The 24111-nt window shown below is 36.3% G+C and overlaps 1 protein-coding gene across 1 annotated transcript in view; it reads right to left on the minus strand.

Annotated features, from left to right (window-relative positions):
* LOC122816580 (cytochrome P450 3A30-like) overlaps nucleotides 1-24111 on the minus strand; it is a 336585-nt gene that overhangs the window by 54071 nt on the left and 258403 nt on the right. Inside the window, exons 8-9 of the mRNA XM_044089466.1 lie at nucleotides 12902-13029; nucleotides 7702-7789 (exon numbers count right to left, since the gene is read on the minus strand). Coding sequence (XP_043945401.1) covers nucleotides 7702-7789; nucleotides 12902-13029 — 216 coding nt within the window. The remainder of the gene's footprint in view (nucleotides 1-7701; nucleotides 7790-12901; nucleotides 13030-24111) is intronic.

The following is a 24111-nucleotide window of genomic DNA, read 5'->3' on the forward strand; positions in this document are numbered from 1 at the left end:
AAGTCTTTGTACTGAGCATGAAAATGTGGTGATTTAAGTTAAGCGTTTATGTGTTTTATATATTAAAGAAGTGATTTTTCACTATTTGGTCGTGGACTGCTGTGCTATTTTGGACTTACTTTTGGACTTGGTTACTGGTATTTGTATTTTGGCACCTTTTCCACTTCGTTTTTTGGTTTTAGAAATTTAATGATCTATTAGAAAAGTACTAACGGTTTTGTGCATGTAATTCTTGTTATACACTTTGTATATAGTTTTCTTTTATTTTTCAAATTGTTGAATTACTGTTGGACTATGTAAAATCAAATAAAAAAAAACTTAAGACTTGCCAACCAAAGCTTTGTAGTTTTAAGAAAGACTGTGTGGGTTGTTATAATATTAGGGAATAGCAGTGTGGTGTACTTTAATATCACAAAAGAGAAGAATAATTATGGAATGGAAAATCAAAGTGGGAGAAACTTAATGTGAGATCATTCACAGTCATTACTTCCTTATCTATTTCAGGTGGTCATGGGGACTAAAGGTTTTCATGGGATGCAATGGCTAGAGCTGTCCTGGATGGGATGCCAGTCTAAGGCAGCTACCCAAATACACCCAAACACACACACACACACACACACACACACACACACACACACACACACACACACACACACACACACACTGCACACACTGCACACACTGCACACACACACACACACACACACACACACACACACACACTGCACACACACACACTGCATACACACACACACACACACACACACACACACACACACACACACACACACACACACACACACACACACACACACACAGGGCTTAAAGATAATTTGAAACTTCACTGATCCCCCAGTAACATGTCTTTTGGAAGAAATGGTAGACCATTTGTGAGTAGGTGAGGATGCATGCACTGTGAGTTATACATGTGTATAGCAGCATGACAGGTAAATGCACGTTTCACTAAGTAAATAGACCTTGAAAGGTAGTATATACCCTTTGGTGCTAGTTTCTGTTGATGCAAATTGAAACAAAATTAACAGTGTGTGGAGAGACCATCTCCTTCTGTGGTAACAGACTACTTAGACTTTTTCTTGTCATAGCATACCAAAAGTTTCAGAGACACAGAACTTATTCACATCTCCCTCCTTAATGGTTAAACTGACAAGATCATTTGCAACATTGAAAAAAATCCTTTTGGGAGAGGAAAATGAGCTTGTACATTCGACATGCTGCCCAACAGAAGGTCTTCTTGAAATACTCCTCTTAGATTTTTGATACAGTGAAAAAAGTACTAAGTGAATTGACTATTAGAAGTTTATCCCTGAAGGTCAAAATCCCTGTGATTTTTCATCATGGGTTTTGGATTATTTTTTATGTATTCTTTTTCTTATTCCTTTCTTTTTTACCATTTTCTTTCTATCTCTCATAGTTTTTCTTCACAACAGGGGTGCCTCTTAGAGATGACTGACTCTTCTTTTTAAGATCAGCCAGGAAAACTTTAAAGTTTAATTCAGAAAACTCTATAGTATCCGTTGATATGGATATACATAGCTATGGATATAGCTATAATTATAGATATAGATATACATGTGTTTAAGTGTTGTCAAGAAATGTAAATGGAATGCATGGGTACTCCAAGCAACGCAGAGTACTGCAATATATTAAACCACGAAACAAAGAAATGAAGCAATCATGTTGATTCAGGAATCTCATTTTGAAGATCAAAGTCACAGATATGTTAATGAAGATGTACAAATTGAGTTAAAATGTATTATGCAAAAATTATTCTAAATATTCTGCAGGGGGTTGTGTATTGATAAAACAAGCAACACAATATGAAATAGATAAGGTATATAGTGGGACAGATAACAGCAGAGTTTTATTGGTAAGCATGAGACACAATAATAGCATCACGATAGCATGATTTCTCTATGCTCTGTTTGCAAAGTATGATGCTTTTTCTAGCAAATAATTACAATTTTAAAAGTCTTCAAACCTCTGGTTTAGGACTAATGATTTGAGATGGTTGGTGTTGACCGGATACCCATTCTTTCTGTACCATTAGATAAATCAAAACACTATAGAGTTAAGTCATATTTGGGGAAATGTGCATTATTGTTACAGCAATTTATGCAAAAAAAAATTTTTAATTGATTTTGGCACATACAGGAGTGACGAGTTGTTCCAGAGGAATGGTGTACTTTGGACGATATAATACACAAAGAACTTCTGATCATTCGGTACTTTACTATTGTGATAGCTGTCTTCTTTCTTTGAGTGTGTTAATAATGATGACTGATTAAATAAATATAAAAAAATGCTTCCTACACACCAACTGAAATATTCCTGTTTGTAGTATAACTTAGAAAAGGACTAGTAAATTGTGTGAAAATGCGCAGCTTTTAATTATATTTAGTCTGTTATGGAACACTTTGAAGACTACTCTCTACTCTCATATTTCACTTATAGAGTTATTGAGCTAAAATAATTGGAAACCCAAATCAAAGTGTTAGCAAGACAAATAAAACATTTGGCCAAGTTATTATTAATAAACTATGGTAGATACTTAATTTTCTTCTTCTTTCATATATTACTGTAAGAGAAATTCCTGGATTCCTGGATTCACTCCTGTGCATTCAGGGCATCGGGCAACAAGCACCCTTCAGCACTCGCTGTTTCCATAGCAGGTATGGGTTTTATGGGAATGAGTTGCTAGCCCAATGCCCAACCTGCCTCAGAGGGTGCAAGACAGATTAGAAAATAAATTAAATCAGTGTAATCATATAAATGCAATTTCTAGCAAATTATGAGAATTTCAACATATATTTAAATATCTCACCGACAATCTTATAATATACATACAGATAACCAAGTTATTAATAAAAAGATATTCTTGGAATATTTTTCAGATTTATAACACTCTAGATGGGTAAAGGATACACAAGCCTTTTTTGAGTACAATTGCTTTTCAACACTGTTCCAAGCTAATATTTAAAGCAATAAGATGTGTTGACTGCATTTAATTCCTCTTGGAAAACAGTTATTGGTTGATGTTATAAAACATGTTATTAAAAAAAATTACCTCTAAACAAATGTCACAGTTCACAATTTATTGCAAAATAATTGCATGCTTTTATTCCTTGGTAAAATAATTGGAACTTCTTTGGAGTAAATGTAAACATTAACAAACATACTTTTAAATAATTATGTCTAATCACATGATTACACTCATCCAGTCATCATGGCAACTCACTAGAAAATATAATTAAAATAAATTAAACCCTCCATTTATTAAAACAATACAAAATATTATACTTCTGTTAAAACGTGTGTGTGTGTGTGTGTGTGTGTGTGTGTGTGTGCTGATATATATATATATATATATATATATATATATATATATATATATAAATCCCTAGTACTAAAAGACTCTGTAACCTATCTTTTCTCCTAGCAAATAGACTATTAATTGATAACTTATTATTAATATCTGGGGCATTTGTAGCATCTGGCAGTAATTGCCAGTACAGTTCCTTTTCTTCTAAATGTGCCACCCATTTACCTTCCCAATCAAAGTAAAGAACCTTCTCTAAAATGAAAAACAATTTCTTAAACATTTTCATTAGACCAGCATGTTTGCTCAAAGCATTCTTATGTTCCCCCTTCTTAGTGCATACATATGTCGGTAGATCCTCTTTCTTATTGCTCTCTCCATTTTCCCAATATATAATGCAGTGCAGGGTAAACATTGTCTGATGAAGTTTGCTATTTTATGCAAATGAAAAGCGCTTAACAAATAATAAATTAGGCTTTTCATTTACTTTTTGACTGCCATATTTTCATTCCTCAGAATAATATAATAATATTCTGAGGAAGTTAATGGTGTACTGCTGACGAAAGTGCTAAATAAATCTTGCAGAAGTAATTATTAGTTCCTGCACCAAGTCTTCTCCTTTGAATCCAGTATTGTGTTGGTTATTTTAATAATAATAACAATTATTTAACTGTGGTAGCCTGATACTGTGTGTGGATACCAGCAGAAGGGGTGGCTACAGAACTTATAAACTTAAATGACATGGTTATAAATACTAACACTGAAGAAAGCTGAACAGTGTGCGTACTGCTAATCATTTGTTTCCATAGACAATGTGCGGATGGTGTAGTCAAACTGTTGGATGACCTATTATGATTAGTGCACAAAAAGAAGTTTATGTATTTTATAAACTGCTGTTTAAAAGATAACCAGATTTAAATTTAATGACCTCCCAGGTTTAAGAGTAGAGAAACTGCATGCTTATGAATTTTCAGATAATGAAACTGATGTATGTAAATAATATGAAAAAACATGTCCTCAAACTGCACAGTGGTCTGTTTGAAGAGTCTGGTTGAAGATAACAGTAGAGTGGAATCAAATAAGACATGTTAACTGGTGGAATAAATTGCTGCATTAGAAATGAAAATTAGCAAGTAAATATATGAGCAAACTGTATAAAAACACTGTTAACTTGGAGAAAGAATTAGTTGCTTGGAGAAAAAATAGGGAGACATTAGTAAATATAAGATAGGGTTATTATTTTCATGATAGTGTCTTAAGTCACTAGAAGAAACCTCAAGCACAGAAGACATGACATAGTAGAAGAAGTGCAAGAACATCATTGGTATTACATGTGGCATGTGAACAGTGATCCAGAAGGCATGGCATTTAGTGTGAAAATATTCTGTCTGATGAAGAAACTTCTGAACCTACAAGAAATGCTCCGGCTGTTCAACCCACAGCTCAACAGCCAACCCAAGGTAACTTTAATGTTACAAACATATGCGCAGTGGTGGCTGCAACAAGGTGAAGTTACTTAAAGTTCATTAAACTGTAATGATGCCTTCAAGTGATTCTTTACTGATGCCTCTAGGTATCTAATAATGTCTGTTCATATCTATATTAATAACTGCAAAACCATGTTACATTATAGGATATTAAAATATTTTTCTTAAATGTCACAAGATGAGCATTACAACTGCATTGATATTTGATATCAGTCCAGTGCAGTTAAAGAAATACTACATTTTGTTCATATACTATTTATATTGTTATAATTTCCATATTTCACTAAATATTTCACCCACCATGCAATAGAGGTGGAACTGCTTGGGCTCACATGAAAGCTCATGATTGGATGAACAAAATGCTGCTAACTATATGGAATGACCATTGCAAATTGTTAAACATTACAAAAATATGTACAGTGTTACAGTTTAAGATACTGAATTTAATGAACCCCGCCACTGTATCAATTAGCTTACTCTGAGTAGTTTGCTAATTACACTTCTTTTGTAATGTGTATTGTTCTAGAAATGTAACATAATGTTTTATTTGTGAAGATATAGCCTGATTTTGTCAAAATGCACATAATATAACCATTGGAAGTAAAATTATACATTTCCAGAGTTCCAGTGGAGGGAGTAAATTAAGGAACATTTTCTACAAATTACATTGTGTCTTCTGGTCATTTTTAAACCTGTGCAGTAATGTGTAAGATTTTATTTGAAGAGAGAGGGATTGTCATGACACTTGAATGGATGCTTAAGAAGAAAGGGATTGCAATGAATAAAGAAGAGTAACATCTCCATAAATGAATTACCTTGCATATGGTCTAAACTTCCCACCATAGAATTTTTATTCCATGGCCTATCACCTAAGGACGTTCATATCCAGTGCATTTGCAATTTGTTAAAACTGTAAAAAATATATAAAGAGAAAAGGCAAGGACAATCATGATACCTCCTAAGTGGCTAAGACAAAACTGACTTCCTGTTTTCCTCCATTCCATGAATATGGATATCTTAGTACCAGCCAATCTTTTCTCTTCTAGAGATCAAAGTAATGAATCCCAAACTCAAGAAAGCTTTTCTTTACAGTTTGGATAATCTTAGGCCGATTTCTAATAGTGGACTCTTTTGTTCAGAAGTAAATTTATCCTCAAAGTGACAAAAGACCCCAATACTAGAAAATAAACTTTGTGGAAATGAAGAGATTTTCTTTATGGTGCTTAAAGGTGGCCATTACAGCAAAAGAACATAGTCTTCCCCAGCTTCTGGAGTACCTCACAGATTTATTTTGCATAGATTCCATCTTCTCACTCCTTATGTCTTTCTGCAGTCTGTCTATATTTCCCTCAAGCTGCTAGATATGCAACACCTAAAGAAATCCCAATCCATCCATGTCACATGCTCCAGGGACCTAAACCTCAGTATCACAATAAACAGAACATTCTGGAGGGACAGGTTCCTAACCCAGAGACTTCCCATACTCTGAAACAAATGTCCCATTGATGTCAAGCAGAGCACTTCACTGGCCCTCTTTAAGAGAAATGTTGATGAGTGGATGAGTAATAGGAAGTTCACCCTGGGGATCACTTCAGTGGCCTTGCTTGACAGGGGCACTGGGAACTAACATTGGGCAGCATGATGCCAGGGAATCTTCTTGGGCTAGGCTTATATAGGCTCCAGGGCCATTAGACTAGTACACACCTATCAGCCTATGAGCCTATAATAGCTTGACAGGTGCCACTGAAGCAGTTTATATAAGGAGTTCTTTACCTAGGCCTTACGGATCCTGTCTTACTATTGGAATGTAAATGTCATGAATGAAAAGCTCACATTAGAGACCTCTGTACCTATAACTATAGCAGATCTGAAGTCTACCGAGAAGGCTTTTTACCTGCAGTCACCTTATCCATAAAGATTTCAGAGCTGCAGGATCTAATGGGTGCTCAGTCCTACATGTTGTTTTCCACAATAAATGGTTATCATCTAAATATAACCTTCATAGCTCTGGTCGTCTCTGAGGTTATTCTGATTCAGTCTGTTCAACTGCCTACTTTTTTCTAAGCAATAATTTAGGTGAAATGTATTCTGCAATTTATAGATGTCCTGTGAGGGGGTATAGTGAGTACATTTGCCTTCAGATTTTCATAGAATGTCCATATTTTTGTCTCATAGTTTTGGTTTGTTTTTCATAAAATTTGCAGTTATCAGGAAAATCATTGAGGATTTATGTCACTAAATAATGCCATTTGTGTTTCAGACTTTATATAATTTAGAAAATGAATGCTAACCCATAACCTGCTATTCTAGTAATTTTCTAAGTGTTTAAGCAAATTTTAAAATCTGTCTCTATTTTTGGGCCTTTCTTCCCCCATTATTTTAGGCTTTGTCCAGATTTCTTGCACTAAGAGGTTGAGATGTATGAATCAGTCTGATTGATTGTTTTTCCCTTTACAAGTGGAGCACAAAGTAGACATGGCATGAAGCAGACTCTTTCCAAGTGGGCATTGCCCTTTATTATGACAAATGCCACAAGTTTGTCTAAGGACATAATGGTTCATTAAGCCAAATTAGCATCAGCCATGGTAACCTTCCTGGCTTGGTCGCTTGTGAAGTTGCAAACTAATCTTCAGGTCAAGTATTTACAAAGTATTACAATTTCATTATAATATTTATATGCAAGTTTAAGCCATCTTTTCTCTGGAGTGATACAACTATGAAGACAAATGCATATGTTTTGCTGGAATAATGGAAGTACATTCTTATAACTTTTGAGCTGTACCAAACAACAACATGTTTTATACAAAAGTGCAATACAATAGAATTTGACTGCATAGTGTAAAATTAAACACAAAACAGACAGTTAAGAGGGGTTACCTTTGTATGTGTGATCCACTCCATTGGAAACTAAATTTTTATCAGACAGCTGAGAATCCATCATCATCTGAAGGAAATCTACTCGCTCCTAGAATGTTAATAAAAATAGGTTCTGTAACAAAAGCTAGAGACATTCCCTAAAGTGTAGATAAAACGTTTAAATAAATATGCAACTCATTTTGCTAAATATGGCATTTTGCAAATTTGCATGAACGCATTGACACAGTGGTGAATTATCTCATACATCAAATGGATACATAAATACATTAAATTTACGTCTCAGTATTGAAGATGAAAATGGAGTGAATGGTTTTGCATATCCAATAATACCTCTTAACCTAATTTTAATACTTTAGCAAAGACATAATATCTTGGTTCATTATTTGAGCTAATTTCTTTTTGCTTGATTTGCAGTTCAAATCACCTCCCAGTACTGTGCTGCCTTTAAACTTCCTGACAATATTTATAATATCTTACAAATGTATTTCCAGTTCCAAGAAACCAATGCACATTTACTAATGTAATGAATACATTTTGTAATTCATTTACTAACATTGTAAATATTCCTTTGGTGACACTAGCTGAAACGATAGCGTGCGGCACTATATCCTTATTTTTTACATATGATAGTGGTACCTCTTCTTTTTTTTTTTTGCTTTAAATTTAGTATTACCAGTGACTTTATTATAATACCTTTCCTGTTCAAATTTTAAATATTTGTGTACGGTTGGTGATTTTTTATTTATTTGCAGCTTAAGAGTATGTGTATCGAGTATGGTATTCTGAACAATATTTTGTATCTGACAATCAAAGAGTGACACCTTAGAACTAAATGCTTCAACTTAAATATGCAAAGGTTGGATTACTTAAATTGTAAACAGTAATCTGTGTTCATGATTTTGTCATGGTAGTCTGCTAAGTGGCATTACAAAATACTATGGAAAAGGCTTTTGGTACAAAAGAAATATTATTTACCTCATTTTTCTGGAAGATAATATGTTTGTTTTGGAAAATAATTTTGATAAGTTTAAATGATTTATGATAAGATTTCACTGGATGCAGTGTGCTCAGTCTAAGGTGTGTGAAATCCTGGGGAGCTTATTATTATAACTCTGACATGTAGCTGTTCAGTGTAAAGCTTATTTGGGTTGGTGATTATTTCTTGGGGCAGCAGCACACTTTTACCATATATTCTTAATGCCAGTTGCCCATTAGATATTTTGTGTTTGTGTACTGACACATATAAATAGAGGCAGAAGTGTAAATTGATAGACTATACATCTGTCCTTTGCATATAATTTGGTGGCAGTAGTTGAAATTTATATACTTATTCTCCACAGCACCATTTGGTAGAAGGTGGGTATATGCAAGTAATATATAGTAAACTGTTTTAGCAGGCTTTTATATAAATAATGTGTGTTTCCCTGTTACAGATAAAGCAGTAGGTCTAGCTATCTTGTGGTGTATGTGTTTATGTGTGTGTGTGTGTGTGTGTGTGTGTGTACATGCGTGTCTGTTGAGAACATAGATGTATTTGTGGTATTAACATTATGCCTAATATTGAACAAAATATAGATTTGACAATGTAGAGAGAGAGAGTGAGATTGATGATCATAGTACAAAAGTAACACTTTAATAATATAAAATATATTTACTGACTATAGAAAAATGCAAATGACTGATGTAAGGAAGTCTATTCTGATGGGCTAAGTCTGTAGACCTATATTTGATTATTTTTGTATCCGCTCAAACATATTGCACAATTATAGGTTTAAAGATCCTTATGCTTGTGTTCTTCTAATCATAAAATGCATCTGTTACAATATGTTTATTAAACTACTATGAACCCCCATAATTCATACACATGGATCATGGTAGTCAAAAGGAGTGAACAAAAACATTCTGTATTGTAAATGGCATATATGAGCACATAGTATGTCACTGTGTACTCTGCACACCAGTGCTGAGAATGGGCGAAGTGTTGTGTAGCTTAACAGTGCAGCAGGGAGAGGCAGCCTAGTAAGGTATATGGCACTTTACTAAGCAGCTGTGTGTAACTGCAGAGTATGGTACAATACACTTACTTAAGCTGCGTTTCCCTAATGAGCTGTACTCTGCCATCAAATGTTTAAGTCTTTAGGTATGATGGTAGAGCTAGGGTAATTTTCATAATGTGATAATGATAGGATCTAGTACTGTGTGAGTTCCTACTGGTGCTAACTCACTAACATCCATGTATGTGGGGGTGGGATAAATATAGTTCTGGTAGCATGTATGCCTACACTGCAGGGGACTCCATTGCTGAAAGGGATTTTCTTGCAATGCAAAGGAGGGTTTGTTAGATTTGATTTTTTAAACAAAAATTAAATGTTGCATAGCTGTTTGCTGAGCAATGAATTAGCACATAAGGGGTATAGCTGTCATAACAAAAGCAAAACCCTTGGGGTGTATGTAGTTGGACTCCCATAGGTTACCTCATTGGGTCCAGATGGTACACCAATGGTACTTTGTCTGTGAATGAATTACTGGAGTGGCTTATTTGTATTAGCAGGGTATTAAAGCTACACAATGGGGTAAGACTGCATACACTGTTTTACTCCAATGTGTACCAGGATTTATGAATTGCAAAGGATTTTGGTACACCACTGTATTTTTTCTAGGTCTTTGTGGCCTATTTCAGCTTACTGTCAGCTGTCACTGGCTCCTGTCTTTGTTCACTGAGTCTACAGAGCCTGCTTTAGCCTCCTCCAGACTCTATCTGACCCATACACAGGGCCAGTGAGGATTATTGAGGGCTTTGATGTGGTATCATCCTACTGCTGAGGAATATTTCTTTTTTTTTTTGTTATGCCTTAAATTTTCAGCTTCCCACTACATGCAATTGATGAATGTCTGGAGTAGACATGCAATTGGAATGTGCTAGCATATTGTTCCACCTCTGTCGCAACTCAGCCAATGTCCTTTATATATATTCCCCGATAATGACAATGTTCCCTGTGCACCGCAGCCTCCGCCATGGAATGACTATGAGGTCTCCGCAAGTGCACTCCCTCCCCTGAGGATAGGCACACCCATCTTTCCCTGGCATCACCTCAGATGCCTGAACCATTAATGAAACTCAGCATATCTGTTCAATTGTCAGGGCTTTATCCCTCTGTACCATGCTGCTTTATGGTGGACAATGTTTATGAATAGTGCCCTTGTTATGTAATACATACCATAGTATGGTTAAATACATAAAATTAATATAAAATACTTTTCATGGCTGAAAACCCATGTCCTGCAGCTTTAAGTGCCAGCAGTCCCCTGCAAGTGTATATTTATTTCAGTATTGCACACAATTACTAACGTCCTGATGTTAATATATACATTTCATCCCCTATTGTCATTGAATGAAAGTCCTCAATGTCCTTTGACACTTGACAACTCTTTTTTTATACTTCATCTTTCCTGCTTCTTCAGTATATGAATCTCCTCATCAGGTTTTGTAGGCTGACAGCTGTAGTTATTTTTCTCCCAGTGACATGTGAGTGGGTTTCTGCAAGAGGTTTACTGATACTGTGTGTCTAATGAGGTCACTACATTGCTGAAAGAGTAGTTAGGTTACTGCATCCAGAGCAAGAGATTTGCCAAATTAATATTACAGGAAATAATAAATCTGGTCCTACAAAACACTGCTAGATCTCATAGCTTTGTATGGAAGTGAAATCAAAAGATATGTTTCAGATGTGTGCTGAGATGACAACAGAAGTCTTGTGCAAATCAGTTTCACTACAAGCAGAATGCTCTGGCTCTCTTCCCCCAACTTCTCACTTTATGGCTTGGCCTGGGGCTCAAAGTGAAGTGTATCTCTTCTTTGATTTATTTACTAAGACAGAACTCTGGAAGGACCAACGCTAGGTGCAGGTGTGGAAAACATTATATTTTATACTTACAGAATGGGAATCTTAAGCAGTTTCTGTCCTTTGACAAGACGAAGTGTTCTGTGTATCCATTTAAGACATTTATTTATTTTACTTCTGGGAACTGATATTTTTATTGAGCCAACAGTAGTGCAGATGTTACATTAAACAGCACATATATAGATTAACAAAAATATATTTGTAGAATACAGTTGGTACACAGTATTAGATCTGCAAGATAATGACAGAAATATATTTATATTTATCTATAGAGAGATAGAGAGACAGACAGATACATAGGTAGATGATAAATAGAGAGACAGACAGATAAATAGATGATAGATAAGACAGATAGATAGATACAGATATACTTCTATATTTTTTATTTAGTATGTAAACAGTAACAGATCATTGTGTCAAATGAGTTTAAGAAATTTCAAAGAACCACAATGTGACAATATCATCTGGTACTAGTTAAACTACCAAACTCAGAAATGCAGGAACTTCCATCAAAAGATGGAAAAAGCACTGATATAACAGTGGTGATGTGAGGAAAGGAGTAAGAAATGGCTACAGGGTAAAGTTAAATCAAGTAAGAGGATCAAATTTGTTGGGTGTGGTACATTTAGAAGGAAGCATAGCCAGAGAACACCAAATTGAAATAAGCAATTTAAGATGCTTACATTTCATGTACTGCCTAATTTATTCTCCAGACGGTACTTAATCGCTGTTGCAAATTTTTTTAGTCTTACAATGGTGCAGCAAATAGTGTTGTCACCTTACAGCAAGAGGTTCTCCAGTTCAATTCTCGACTGGGATGCCTTATGTGCAGGGTCTGCATGTCTTCCCTGTGTTCAAGTGAGTTTCCTCTGGATGCTCCAGTTGCCTCCCACATTCTAAACACATGGAGTAGGTGGACTGGACAATCTAAACAGGCCATAGGTATGGCAGTGCATGCAAGTATGTGGTGTGGAAGAACAGTCATGGCAGGGCTAGCCACCCAGCAGTGTGAACCTTGGCTCTACATGATTGTCACTGTTAAAGTGACATCCTAACCCATATGGAAAATTGGGAAAAACACATTGTGGATGGATGGATTAAAGTTTAGTATGGATTCTGAGAGAAAATTCCTGACAGATTGACTGTAACTATCAAAAATGACATTACTTGTGCTATAGCTGCATTTGGTATTTAAAAGACTAAGTTCAACAAATTTTAGCTCCCTATTTGGAGAGCACTGCTTTAAGTATGATAGCTATTATTCTGTATCAAAACAATAATAACGGTCTTGTACTTACATTGCTGTCTCCTTTTTTCTTTTTTTCCTTGATGCTCTTGACAGCATTAGCAAAGAAATTAACTGTATCATGAGGAAACAAAGTAAAGTCCATTTTCTCCAGAACAGGTATAATCCAAGGAAATATAACTGTCAGAAAGGGGATGAGAAGACAAAAATGTTATTATTGTTTATAAATGTTTACTAGTAGTAGTTTAGTATGCGATCATCTTTTTAAAAAAAATATACTTTTGTTGAATTATCACTTGTGACACAGGCAAACTTACTTTTTTATAAAAGTAAACAGACCATATTAACAAGGTCACATTTACAAATATTACACATCATATGTATTCTTCTATACCATGTAATTAATCCAACATTACATAAATTGTTAAGTTCCTGACTTTCCTTAAACCTCATCCCTCCTACAAAACATTTTTTCTGCATGTATTGTTCCCACAATTTCCATTTTTTAGGAAATTTACTCCTACTCTTTGCTAATGATCCCACTTCTTATCCGTTTATCTCTGTTACAATATTCACTACTTCAAGTATGGTTGGTGTAGACTTTCGAATTCCATTTTCTAGTAATTTCTTTTTTGGCAGCCAACAGAATTAAACGTAACAAGGTCTTACTATGTCTAGGCAATTCAGATTCTGTATCCCAGCTCAAAGAATAATTTCTTTAGCTACACTCATTTGCTGACCCAGTATTCCTGACAGAGTAATCTCTAGGGAATTTTAAAGTTTTCCAAGTCATTACATCGTGGAAACATATATTCCTACCTCTTTCCTCCCCATCAAACTTCCAACATTTACCGTCTACCTGAGGAAAAATTCTTTGGAGTCTGCTTGAAAGGTGCCTATGCAAACACTTCCAAGCAAAAATCCTAAATTTTCTAGACTTAGTTGCATATTTGGAAGCCATATGCATGTTCTCCCATTGTTTCTTTGTGACTTGTATATCTAATTTCTCTTTGCAATCTTTTCTGACTATCTCTGATTTATTCCTACAGTTATTTTGCAATATTTTATATGCCCTAATAATTATCCCTTTTTTAACAGCAGCTTGTGTTTTAGCATCAACTAAAAACTCAACCAGTGCAGGTCTTTCACTTAGGATTCCTCCACCATTTTTCTTTGCTTATCAATCCCTTTTAGGGAAGGCAGTCTTCAGCCTGCAATCCAAATATCTGGTTGTCCTTTTCACATGCTATCATCTTTCCCTCTCTAACTATTTGTTCCCAACATCTTGGTTCCTTTGTCAGTTTCCTCCAGTAAATTCCAGCCCTCTCTTGCCTATTCTCTGTACCCTTAATTGCAGTCATCCCTATCATCAGAAGCTCCTTTCTCTATTCCCATGCTGGCTTCATTCTTAGTATATTTTCTGCTCCTTTATGAAGATAATATTCTACGTTATTGTTGTTGTTCTTAAAAGATTGCATCCAAAATCCCAGTCATTCTTTATTTCTTGAATTTTTCCCCTGCTTCATCATCATCCTTTTCCATGGTGAATTGTAGCGTTCTGCTTGTATTATGTATAACAGCCTTAACTGCAAGTAGCTCAAAAATATCCCTTGAAATCAGGAAATCCTAAACCACCATGTTTTATTGGAAAGATCCAATTATCCCACTTGACTCTTGCAGTCTTCCCCTCCCAGATAAAAATCATTCAACTCTTTATTAATTACTGTCCACAACATCTCTTCTGGTTGATAAAAATATGCCTGATCTGTGCATAAAACTGAAGGGATTACATTTTACTGCTTGTATGATGATGTCCTTATCCATAGGCAAGAGCTTCCAGTTTCTCAATGTTGTATTATCTTTTATTTAGTTTCTTCCCTATATCCTTAGCTACTATTACAGAATTATTTTAACCAGTAGTCCTAAATATTTAATTTTATCATGCCCCCATAAATATGAGTTTTGCTGAACCAATTCATGTGTGGGTACATGTCTACAGCTACAGCCTTTGTATTATCTTCATTAATTTTATATCCTGAAAAAAACACTAACCGTCTCAAAATGTTCCACAGCACTGAGGCATACTTTTCTAGTTTTATCAGGTCCAAGCATACTTTTCTAGTTTTATCAGTTCCAAAATAAGATTGTCTGCAAAGAAAGTCAACTTTTCTTGATTACCATACTGATTATATTCTTGAATTTCTAAGGCCCTTATTTTCTTTGCGAGTGTTTCTAAATATAATGCAAATGACAAAAGGGAAACAGGGCACCCCTGCATGGTTCCTCTTTTCAGACACAACTTATATGAGAAGAACCCTACTTTGATTTTTGCCTCTGATACCTAATATATCCTTCTAGTTTACCTTATTGTTGTGTCAGGGAATGTTATTGCTTGAATTGCCGTACTCATATAATCCCATATTACTGTGCTGAATGCTTTCTCTGCTTCAAGACCCATCAACAGCAGCATTTTCTTACATTTTGCTTCCCTCTGGATCATCATTGTTTGTCTCCCCTCCACAAAACCATACTGATCCATATCTATCAATTTGGACAACATCTTTGCCATTCTTTTGGTAATTTTAGACACAAACACTTTATAATTATGGTTTAAAATTAAAGTGGGCCTACATAAAGCTGGAGCTGATGGGTCTTTACTATCTTTAGGTATTACATTCACCACAGTTTTTTCCAGGATGTTGGTGCTTCCCTTCCTTTTAAAATGCCATTAAATAAATCCTTCAGATATTTATCACTTTCTTCCTGCCTAGCTTCCAAACTTAAACTGGAATACCATATATTCCTCGAGACTTTCCTGCAGATTGGTTATACATCACCATTTTTATCTCATCTCCTCCTATCTTAACTGTTAATTGCTGAGCCTCATCTACCTCTTACCATGGAATATTTAAGTCTATTATAAATATTTCCATTTCTGCCTTTTCTTGATTTCCCCATTACTCTGTTTAATAAAAATTTCATAAATTTTCTGAAATCTCTCTAATATCTCTATAGGTTCGCTGGTTATTTTTCTTGTTATAGGCTCCCAAAGTTTGGCAACAACCCTTTCTACTTTCTGTTGCCCAAGTCATTGTTAATTTTTTTTTTGGTCTGGAGTTATTATCAAAAAATAGTTGATTAACAGCAGTCTTTCTAAACTCATGCATATTATCCAAGTATTTACTTATTTTTTTTATTTTTAGCACAATGCACTTGTGCCTCTTCTTGTTCTGTGAGATTCTATTTATTCTGCAATACTTTAACATTTGTCAGCCCCTTTAAATAATTCTTGTTACTTCTTAACCATATCTCTTTTTCGTTTATTGCTACCCTATTTTTTCATTTTATTCCACTCACCAGCTTTAACTTCTGGAGTACTTCTGCCAGTGTTACATATTTACTTCATTACCTTGCATTTTATTTATTTATTTATTTACATTTGTTGACCGGGAGTGTCCAACTGGACGTAGGTCCATTTTCAGCGGAGGCCCAGGGAGAAAAGCTCCACAGTTAAAATATACAGACAGTAGTAAACATTGGCTTTACATAGCGATTAACAATTTGATTAACATAGCAATTAATTACAAAGATAGTTACAGATGAAGAACATAGTACATCAGTAGACAACTAGAATCTTTATCTGCGAAGTACATAACAGACATTAACAACTGTTACAATAAGAAGTTCCTGCTGTATAATAAGTAGTAGGCTTACTATAATCAAGGTAGTTAGTGGGGTGGAAAGAAAGGTAGTGGTTGGATGGGGTGGGTGATATTAGAGTGGGAGTTGCAAGGGCATAGCCAGCATGTTTTTAGGTGTGCTTTTAGTAAAGTTTTAAAGTGGGTGCATGATGGTATGGAGGTAATTGTGGGTGGGAGGGAGTTCCATAATTTGGCTATGGCACAAGAGAATACTGCTTCACCAGCAGACTTATTGGCTTTAGTGATCTGCAAGTGATTTTTGTTGCTGGATCTTAGTGGTCTGGTGGTGCGATAGGGTTGGAGTCGATTCTGGAGGGATGGGACATTTAGTGGATTGTTTACTAGTTTGTGGGCGAGTGAGAGTTGATACCATTGAAGGAGGTGCGGGAGTTCAAGCCAACCCAGTTCAGCAAGTGAGAGACAGTGGTGACTATGGTAGGATGCCACTGTGGCGAATTTGGCAATTTTGTTGTAGCAGGTCTCTAGCTTGTTTAGATTGCATTGCCTTAGGTTGGTATATATTGGAGAGGCATAAAGTAAGGCAGAGATAAGGTGGGAATTTGCTACTGAAATCTTTGCTGCTTTGTGAGAAGTTGCTTATTTCTGTATAACACTCTTAGTTTTTTGTGAACTTTTTTATGGTCATGGAGATGTGAATGTCAAATTTTAGTTTATTGTCTATTTCCACTCCTAGCAATTTGGTGTGTTCTGTTGGGTGTATAGTGGTATTGTCTTTTGCTGTGATGTTAAAGTGAGAGTTGTTTTGAGTATGTTTCGTGGGTTGGAAGATGAGTAGTTTAGTTTTGTTTGGGTTGACTATTAATTGGGCTTCGGATAACCAAGTTTCAACAGAGGAAAAGGCTTCCTGTGTGACTTTTTGCAGTTTGGGTAGGGACTGGGCTGAGCAGATGATGGTTGAGTCATCTGCGTATTGTATGAGTGTGACATGTTTGGTGGCAGAGGCTAGATTATTGGTGAAAATAGAGAAGAGGAGGGGTCCAAGGATAGATCCTTGGGGAACCCCTATAGAGACAGGTACTTGGGGAGATATGTCATTCTGCCATGCAACGGATTGTTGGCGGTCAGACAGGTAACTCTGAAACCAGTTGGTGACTGATTGAGAGAAGGATAGGTTATTGAGGACAGAGATGAGTTGTTTGTGTGGGACCATGTCAAATGCTTTAGATAGGTCTAGAAAAGTAGCAGAGGAGAGATAGCCATTGTTTCTATGCTGAAGGATAGTGTTAGTAAAGGAGAGTAAGGCAGTGGTGGTGCTATGGTTTGGTCAGAAACCATGCTGAGTATTGGAAAGGAGGTTGTTAGTAAGGAGGTAGTCTGAGACCTGAGAGTGAATGCATCTCTCTAGTATTTTGGAGAGTGGAGAGAGAATAGCTATGGGGTGGTAACTGGTTAGTTCTGTGGAGGGGCCACCTTTGTCGAGGGGAATTATATGTGAAACTTTCCATAGTGTGGGAACGTAACTTTCTGACAGAGATCGGTTAATCAAGATGGATACTGGGTAGGCCAGAGCATCAGCTGCGATTTGTAGGTATTCACTTGGGAGGTTCTTTGCTGCTAATTTGGTGGGCTTAAATTTAGTTAAGAGTTTTTTTATGTTGGAGGTAGGTACAGGAGAAAAAGAGAAGGCAGTGGGGAGATTACTAGTTGAAGGTGTGGGTTGGAGGGGAGGGTGTTGTGTTGTTTAGCTAGTGATAGTATGGTTTGTGTGAAGTGTGTGTTGAATGAGGTAGCAATATTTTCAGAGGAGTGAGGGATGTTAGGAGGAGGGGAACTGACTTTGCCTGGGTGGAGGATGGAGTTTATGGAGGACCAGAATTGTTTAGGGTTGTGTTGGGAGGAGTCTAGGGCAGACTGGTAGTATTGGAATTTGTCCTGTTTTATTAGCTTTTTGACTCTATTGCATAGTTCTAGGAATTTCTGTCTAGTTGAGGGGGTTTTGGTTTTGCGCCAGTGCTCCAAGGCTTTATCCCTGTTTTTCATTTCTGACTTAGTGGTTTTCTGTAGCCATGGCGAGGGTTGTGCTTTGGTTCTGGAAAGTCTTATGGGGGCATGGTAATTAAGGATGCTCAGGAAGGTAGTATTAAAAAATTCAACTGTGTCATCAAGACTGAGGTACTTTAGAGGATGCCAGTTACATTCTTTGAGGGATGAGATGAATGTGAGTGGGTTAAAGTTTAGTTTTTTACGTATTTGATGGTAGATGACAGGTTTAGCTTGGTATAGATATTTTTTGAGTAGGAATGTTGGGGAGTGATCACTGAGGCTATCTGCTAAGCAGCCTGTTATATATGACTGGGGGCTCTTACTGACTAGTATCCAATCCAGGGTAGTGTGCTTGCTGGAGTTTTTATTTATCCTGGTTGGCGACTGGACTAGTTGGGTGAAGCCATGAAGGTTTACATGATGGGTTGGATGGTTACCAGAACGGGATTGCCAGTCAATACTGAAATCACCTAAAATTATAGTTTCTTGGGGGAGATGGTGGGTAGACCAGCTGAGGAGGTTTTCTAGTGGAGGGATGTTTTGGCCAGGTGGGAAGTAGCATCGAATTATGTTGATGGTTTTGTTTTGGTTTATTTTGAGGTTGGTATATATTATTTCTTCATTTCCTATTTGTGGAGCTGATGATTTTAAGATCTGGATGTTTAGATGCTGTTTAAATATTATAGCTACACCGTCTCCTTTCTTGTTTAGCTGGTTTACTCTTAGTATGCCGTAACCGGTAGGGAGGATTTGCTCACTGGTAATGTGAGGTTTTAGACAGGTTTCTGCCAGGATGACTATATCTGGGGAGTACTAGTCTATGGTGGTATGGAGTTCATGGACTTTGTTGGATATACTTCTAATATTTAGGCTTAGTAGAAGGAAGTCACTTGGCTTTCTATTGGCTGTGATATGGGAGAGGTTGTGGTTTCTAGTCTGATTATGAGGATTGGGGTTGGAGATGGTAGGGCCAGGGCTGGGATGGCTGTCTCCACTTAGGGCTAGTTTAGATATGCATGAGTTTATTACTTTTCTCAGTTTTTGAATGTGTTTGTTTATTAGGGAAACTTTATAATTGTGCTCTGTGGGTAATAGGTATGGTGGGAGGGTTACTATGTTAAGTTGTAGGGATGCTTTATGTTTGAGTAATATAGTTGATAGGATTTGCAGGGGGTGTATAGGGATGGTTCTTGAGTTGGTGGGAGGGGAGCTGAGTGAGGGTGAGACATGAGTGGTGGTGTGTTTAGTAGTACAGTGGTAGTGGTTGAGTGGGGGAATGATGGAGTTTTGGTAGGATGTAAGATATGCAAGGAGAGTGCATGCAGTGAGCATAGGTAAGGTATTCTTGTGCATGTTAGCTGAGGAGGAGTGATAGTAGTGGGAAGATGAAGGGGGTAGTGTTGGGTTTAGCGCTGTGGTTGGCTATTGGAAAGATGGGAGGGGTTTGTGAGCGTAATAAAGGTAGGACCACTGGGGGTGGGAGGTAATAGGGGCCAGGGTGGGAAGTGAAGCTGGTAGAGACCCTGTTAGTTGCTCTTATGAGGGGGCTGGAAACAATCAAGTAACAGAGTAAACTGATAAATGAACATATGATAGTGAATGTGGAGACTGAGGTAGGTACCCTGTATTTCCACAAACTATCAGTTAGCTGTGCCTCAGTTCAGGCAGTTTCAATAAGTTCTATGGCAGAGCCGAGCATGAGTTACTCAAAGGGTGGTTGTAGTTTTAAAAATGGTGCCTGCCACAGGTAATATTTATTAACTTTGGGATTGGCTTAAGGTAATAAACAGGGAAGGGGGAGAACAAGGGTGTGAGCAGGCAGTTCTTTTGTACTGCTGCTAATGAGCCAAAGCAAAGACAAGTTTGTGTTTAAGAAACAATCAAAATTGACCAAGGACTGCTCTGAAACTGTAAGTAATTTCTTAACCATTTCTCAGGTGGAAAAACAGGATAACTTTGTATCAGTAGGCTACTGTGGTCTCAGTTTAAATTAACAAACACACAGTATTTATCAGTTATGGATACTATTTGCTAACAGAAGGGAATAAGAGAGAAAATGGAAGATGAGTATGTGTGTGTGTGTGTGTGTGTGTGTGTGTGTGTGCATGCGGGGGGGGGGGGCTGCTTACAAGCCAAAGCAGAGTGCTCTCCAGGGGAAAATGAATATTGGCTCAAACAGGTAGACACATACTCAAAGTTAACTTTAGCTGTTTGCAGACAGTTCAGACCCGGACTGCACTTTTCTTATAAGAATGATAAAGGTGGTACCGCAGTTGAATACTTAAGAGTGGTATAGAATGATAAAGGTGGTACCGCAGTTGAATACTTAAGAGTGGTGTTAGGTTGGAGAGACACTGAGCTCCTCATGGGGCCTGTAGCAGAGTGTATAGTAGTTTTAAAAATTGTTTTAAAAAATGTTATCTTAGTTATTATTGGCACATGATCTGAAATAGTTATTTGATGTCTGTCAAATCTCTCAATTAAATGCACATGACCCTGTGAAATATAATTTCTATCTAGTCTAGCCCAGTTATTGTAACTTAGGGAATAATATGCAAATTCGCTCAGAATTCCTACAACTGAATTAATGTCTTCCATATCAAATATATTTTATTTTATTTATTTATTTTATTTTACATTTGTTGACCGGGCTAGTCCAGCTGGATATATGTCCATTTTCAGTGGAGGCCTGGGGATAAAATCTCCACAAATAACAACCAAATAGGACAAGACAAGATATTTACAGTAGAAATTGGTACATTACAATACTTTATAACATATTACATACCTAGGATTTTATATTCTGTATTCCAGTAGGGAAAAAAACCTTATGTAAAAATAACCTAGATACAATAGTAGTTTGAGTTAATAATGGAAATTATATCTAAGAGGTATAATAGATACTAAGGTCACACAAAAACCAAAAAGAATAAACACTAGTGTTAGATGGATAGAGTCTACAAAAGCAAAATACAAGGATACAATGACAGTGTTCATTCTCACAGGAGTTGTGGTCTTATATGAAAACAGTTGGTCATTCAATAATATATACATATTTAGATGAGAAAAATCCTCAGAATGGTCAAACACACTATTATCAGTGAATAAACACAAGATCATGTTCATTAGAGGCTATGAATCAAGGGGGTCTAGATAAGGGTATGGTGGTTAGTCTGGGTTATCACAGGGGCATAGTCAGTGTGATTTGAGGTAGGGTTTGAGCTTGCTTTTAAATAGGTTAACTGAGGATATTGAGGTTAGCTGACTTGGGAGGCTGTTCCAGGCTTTACCTACTGTATTAGAGAACAGGGTGTCACCATCTACCCTCTTTTATTATAGTTTCCCTTCTTGGCCTCCCAGATACATCCTCATTGTGGCAAATTAAATTATTAATATTCCATGCTGAAAACATGCTATTTCTCCAAAAAAAATTCTTAAACTCCATAATAGCTGTTTTAGGTGGCATATAAATTTATGCCAGCCCATTACTTTTTTTTACCTTCTTCTATCAGTATTGTAGCTCCTCTAGCAATTAATATAAGTACTCCTCTTTTCCTTTGTCCCTGATATTATGTTGAATATCCATCCTAAAATCCATTATTTATCAAATTACACATGCTCATTTCTTTCCAAATGTATCTCATGTAGCATTGTTAAATATAATTTTCTTTTTTTCTACACCTGAGAGACCATTCACATTCCAAGATAATATAGACATTGTTGCCATTATGATAAGAAGTCATTATTCTTACAGTTTTTTAAATGTCTATTTCCAGCTTCTGTGATACATGCACCCACTAATGTTTGGAAATTTGATCCTTTATGCATTTTTTCTTATCACCTCTATTTGAACCTATGTCACATTTTTCAAGACTTTTTGTTTTAATGAAAAACTGCCAACCCCATCCCCCAGAACCTGTTAACTTAATACAAACACACAGAACTATGTACATATTCAAATAATTAAGTTTAACCCTCCTAATAGGAAAATGTATCCCAAATAAACAGCTGCAAATGCAGGCCTTTTCTACCCTAAAGTTGAGGTTATCTATGCTAAAATGCATGCTACTGCCTATATTCTTATTGACACTAATTGGTGTTTGTATCTTTATTCCCCTCCTAGATTTGAAAAACAACTTGCATGCTTTCTGAAAAAATTAATTTTTAGCTTTGAAGAAACCAGTGATTTGTCTTTTGTATTGCCCTACAATCAGCTTGTCTCCAAGGAAACATAAGAGAAAATATGCAGCCCTCAGCTGCAGGCTTCTAAAGTCAAGCTGAAACATTTATTGATAAAGGAAACATTGTCATTACATCTGGTATTCTCTTTTTTACATGATTCCAATGAAAACTTGTTATTAGATTAAGCCAGGGGTCTTAATCCAGGCATTCACTTATGAAAGGTAAGGGAAAACATATCAGCTCTGCATATATTATGAGCTGTGTACTTTTGCACCCCACCCCTACCTCAGCAACATAAGATTACAGCCTATTAACTTAAACATGCTTTTGTCTTGTCTTTCTTCTCTTTTTGCATTGTAATGCTTACTTTTAATACCGAATAGAAGAAAGAAAGAAAGAAAGAAAGAAAAAAAAGATGTCTGTTTGATTTAGTATTTTTATCACATACAATAACTAAAATGCTTTACTATAAAAAAATGCAATTTATATCATGGAAAGTTTTATAGAAAAACTGTTAAGAACAGAAATCATTTTACTTAGTTACCCATTTCTTCCCTCTTCCCTTCTTAGTGTTTTTTCAAACATTAATGATATGATGTGAGACAAATGACTTTCAGTTCCTCACAAGTTTAACAAAAACCAACAAAAGTCCATTATTTCCAATTTTTCTTGCACAGACATGTTTTACAAATGTGCTTGATGCTTTGCAATTTCACTTTTATTCACTAATTTCTATGTTGCTGGTCTTCTTCCTGTTAATCTCCATCTACTAAGTCCAGACTGCAGTTCAATTCCAAGGTACTCCTGATTCTTCAAGTCAACTCCTGTGCTTTTTTCTGTCTTTCAAGCATTTTCCTTTGGAACACTGGAAAAGGTTCACTGGGAAAGTCTCTAAACATGCTTTATTGTCATAAGAATGAGAAGCAGAGTCCCCTTCTGCTTGATGGCTCACTTTTCATTGGACAAACTTGTGTACTTCTTTCTTAGCCTGTTCTGCATCAAAAATGACTTTGATCCTCCAGGAAAAAATATGTTGAAGAAAGCTGGACACAGAAGCCTGGATCTCACACCTGTCTCTTGATATTCCCTGATTGCTGGAATAAATTTATTCCTCTTCTGCCTGGTGTACAGTGAGTACTCATTTTCCACACTCCACTGTCTGCAACTTTTAATACCTTGACAGTCTGCCACAGTTTTGTCAGGATGAATTCTTTCTGATAGTAGTATTGCAAATTTATAATACATGTATTAGTTGCTTTCTCATGGCCAGGCTTGGAGTGCACACAAGATGTGTCCTTTCAGTTAACAGATCCTGCTGTGGAATAGCAGTCCACTTGCTTATTTGTGCCTTCATAAAATTAATAGTCTAGTCCTT

Source organism: Protopterus annectens, chromosome 12.part0, assembly GCF_019279795.1.
Source record: "Protopterus annectens isolate FY-2018-M chromosome 12.part0, PAN1.0, whole genome shotgun sequence".
NCBI lineage: Eukaryota > Metazoa > Chordata > Ceratodontiformes > Protopteridae > Protopterus > Protopterus annectens.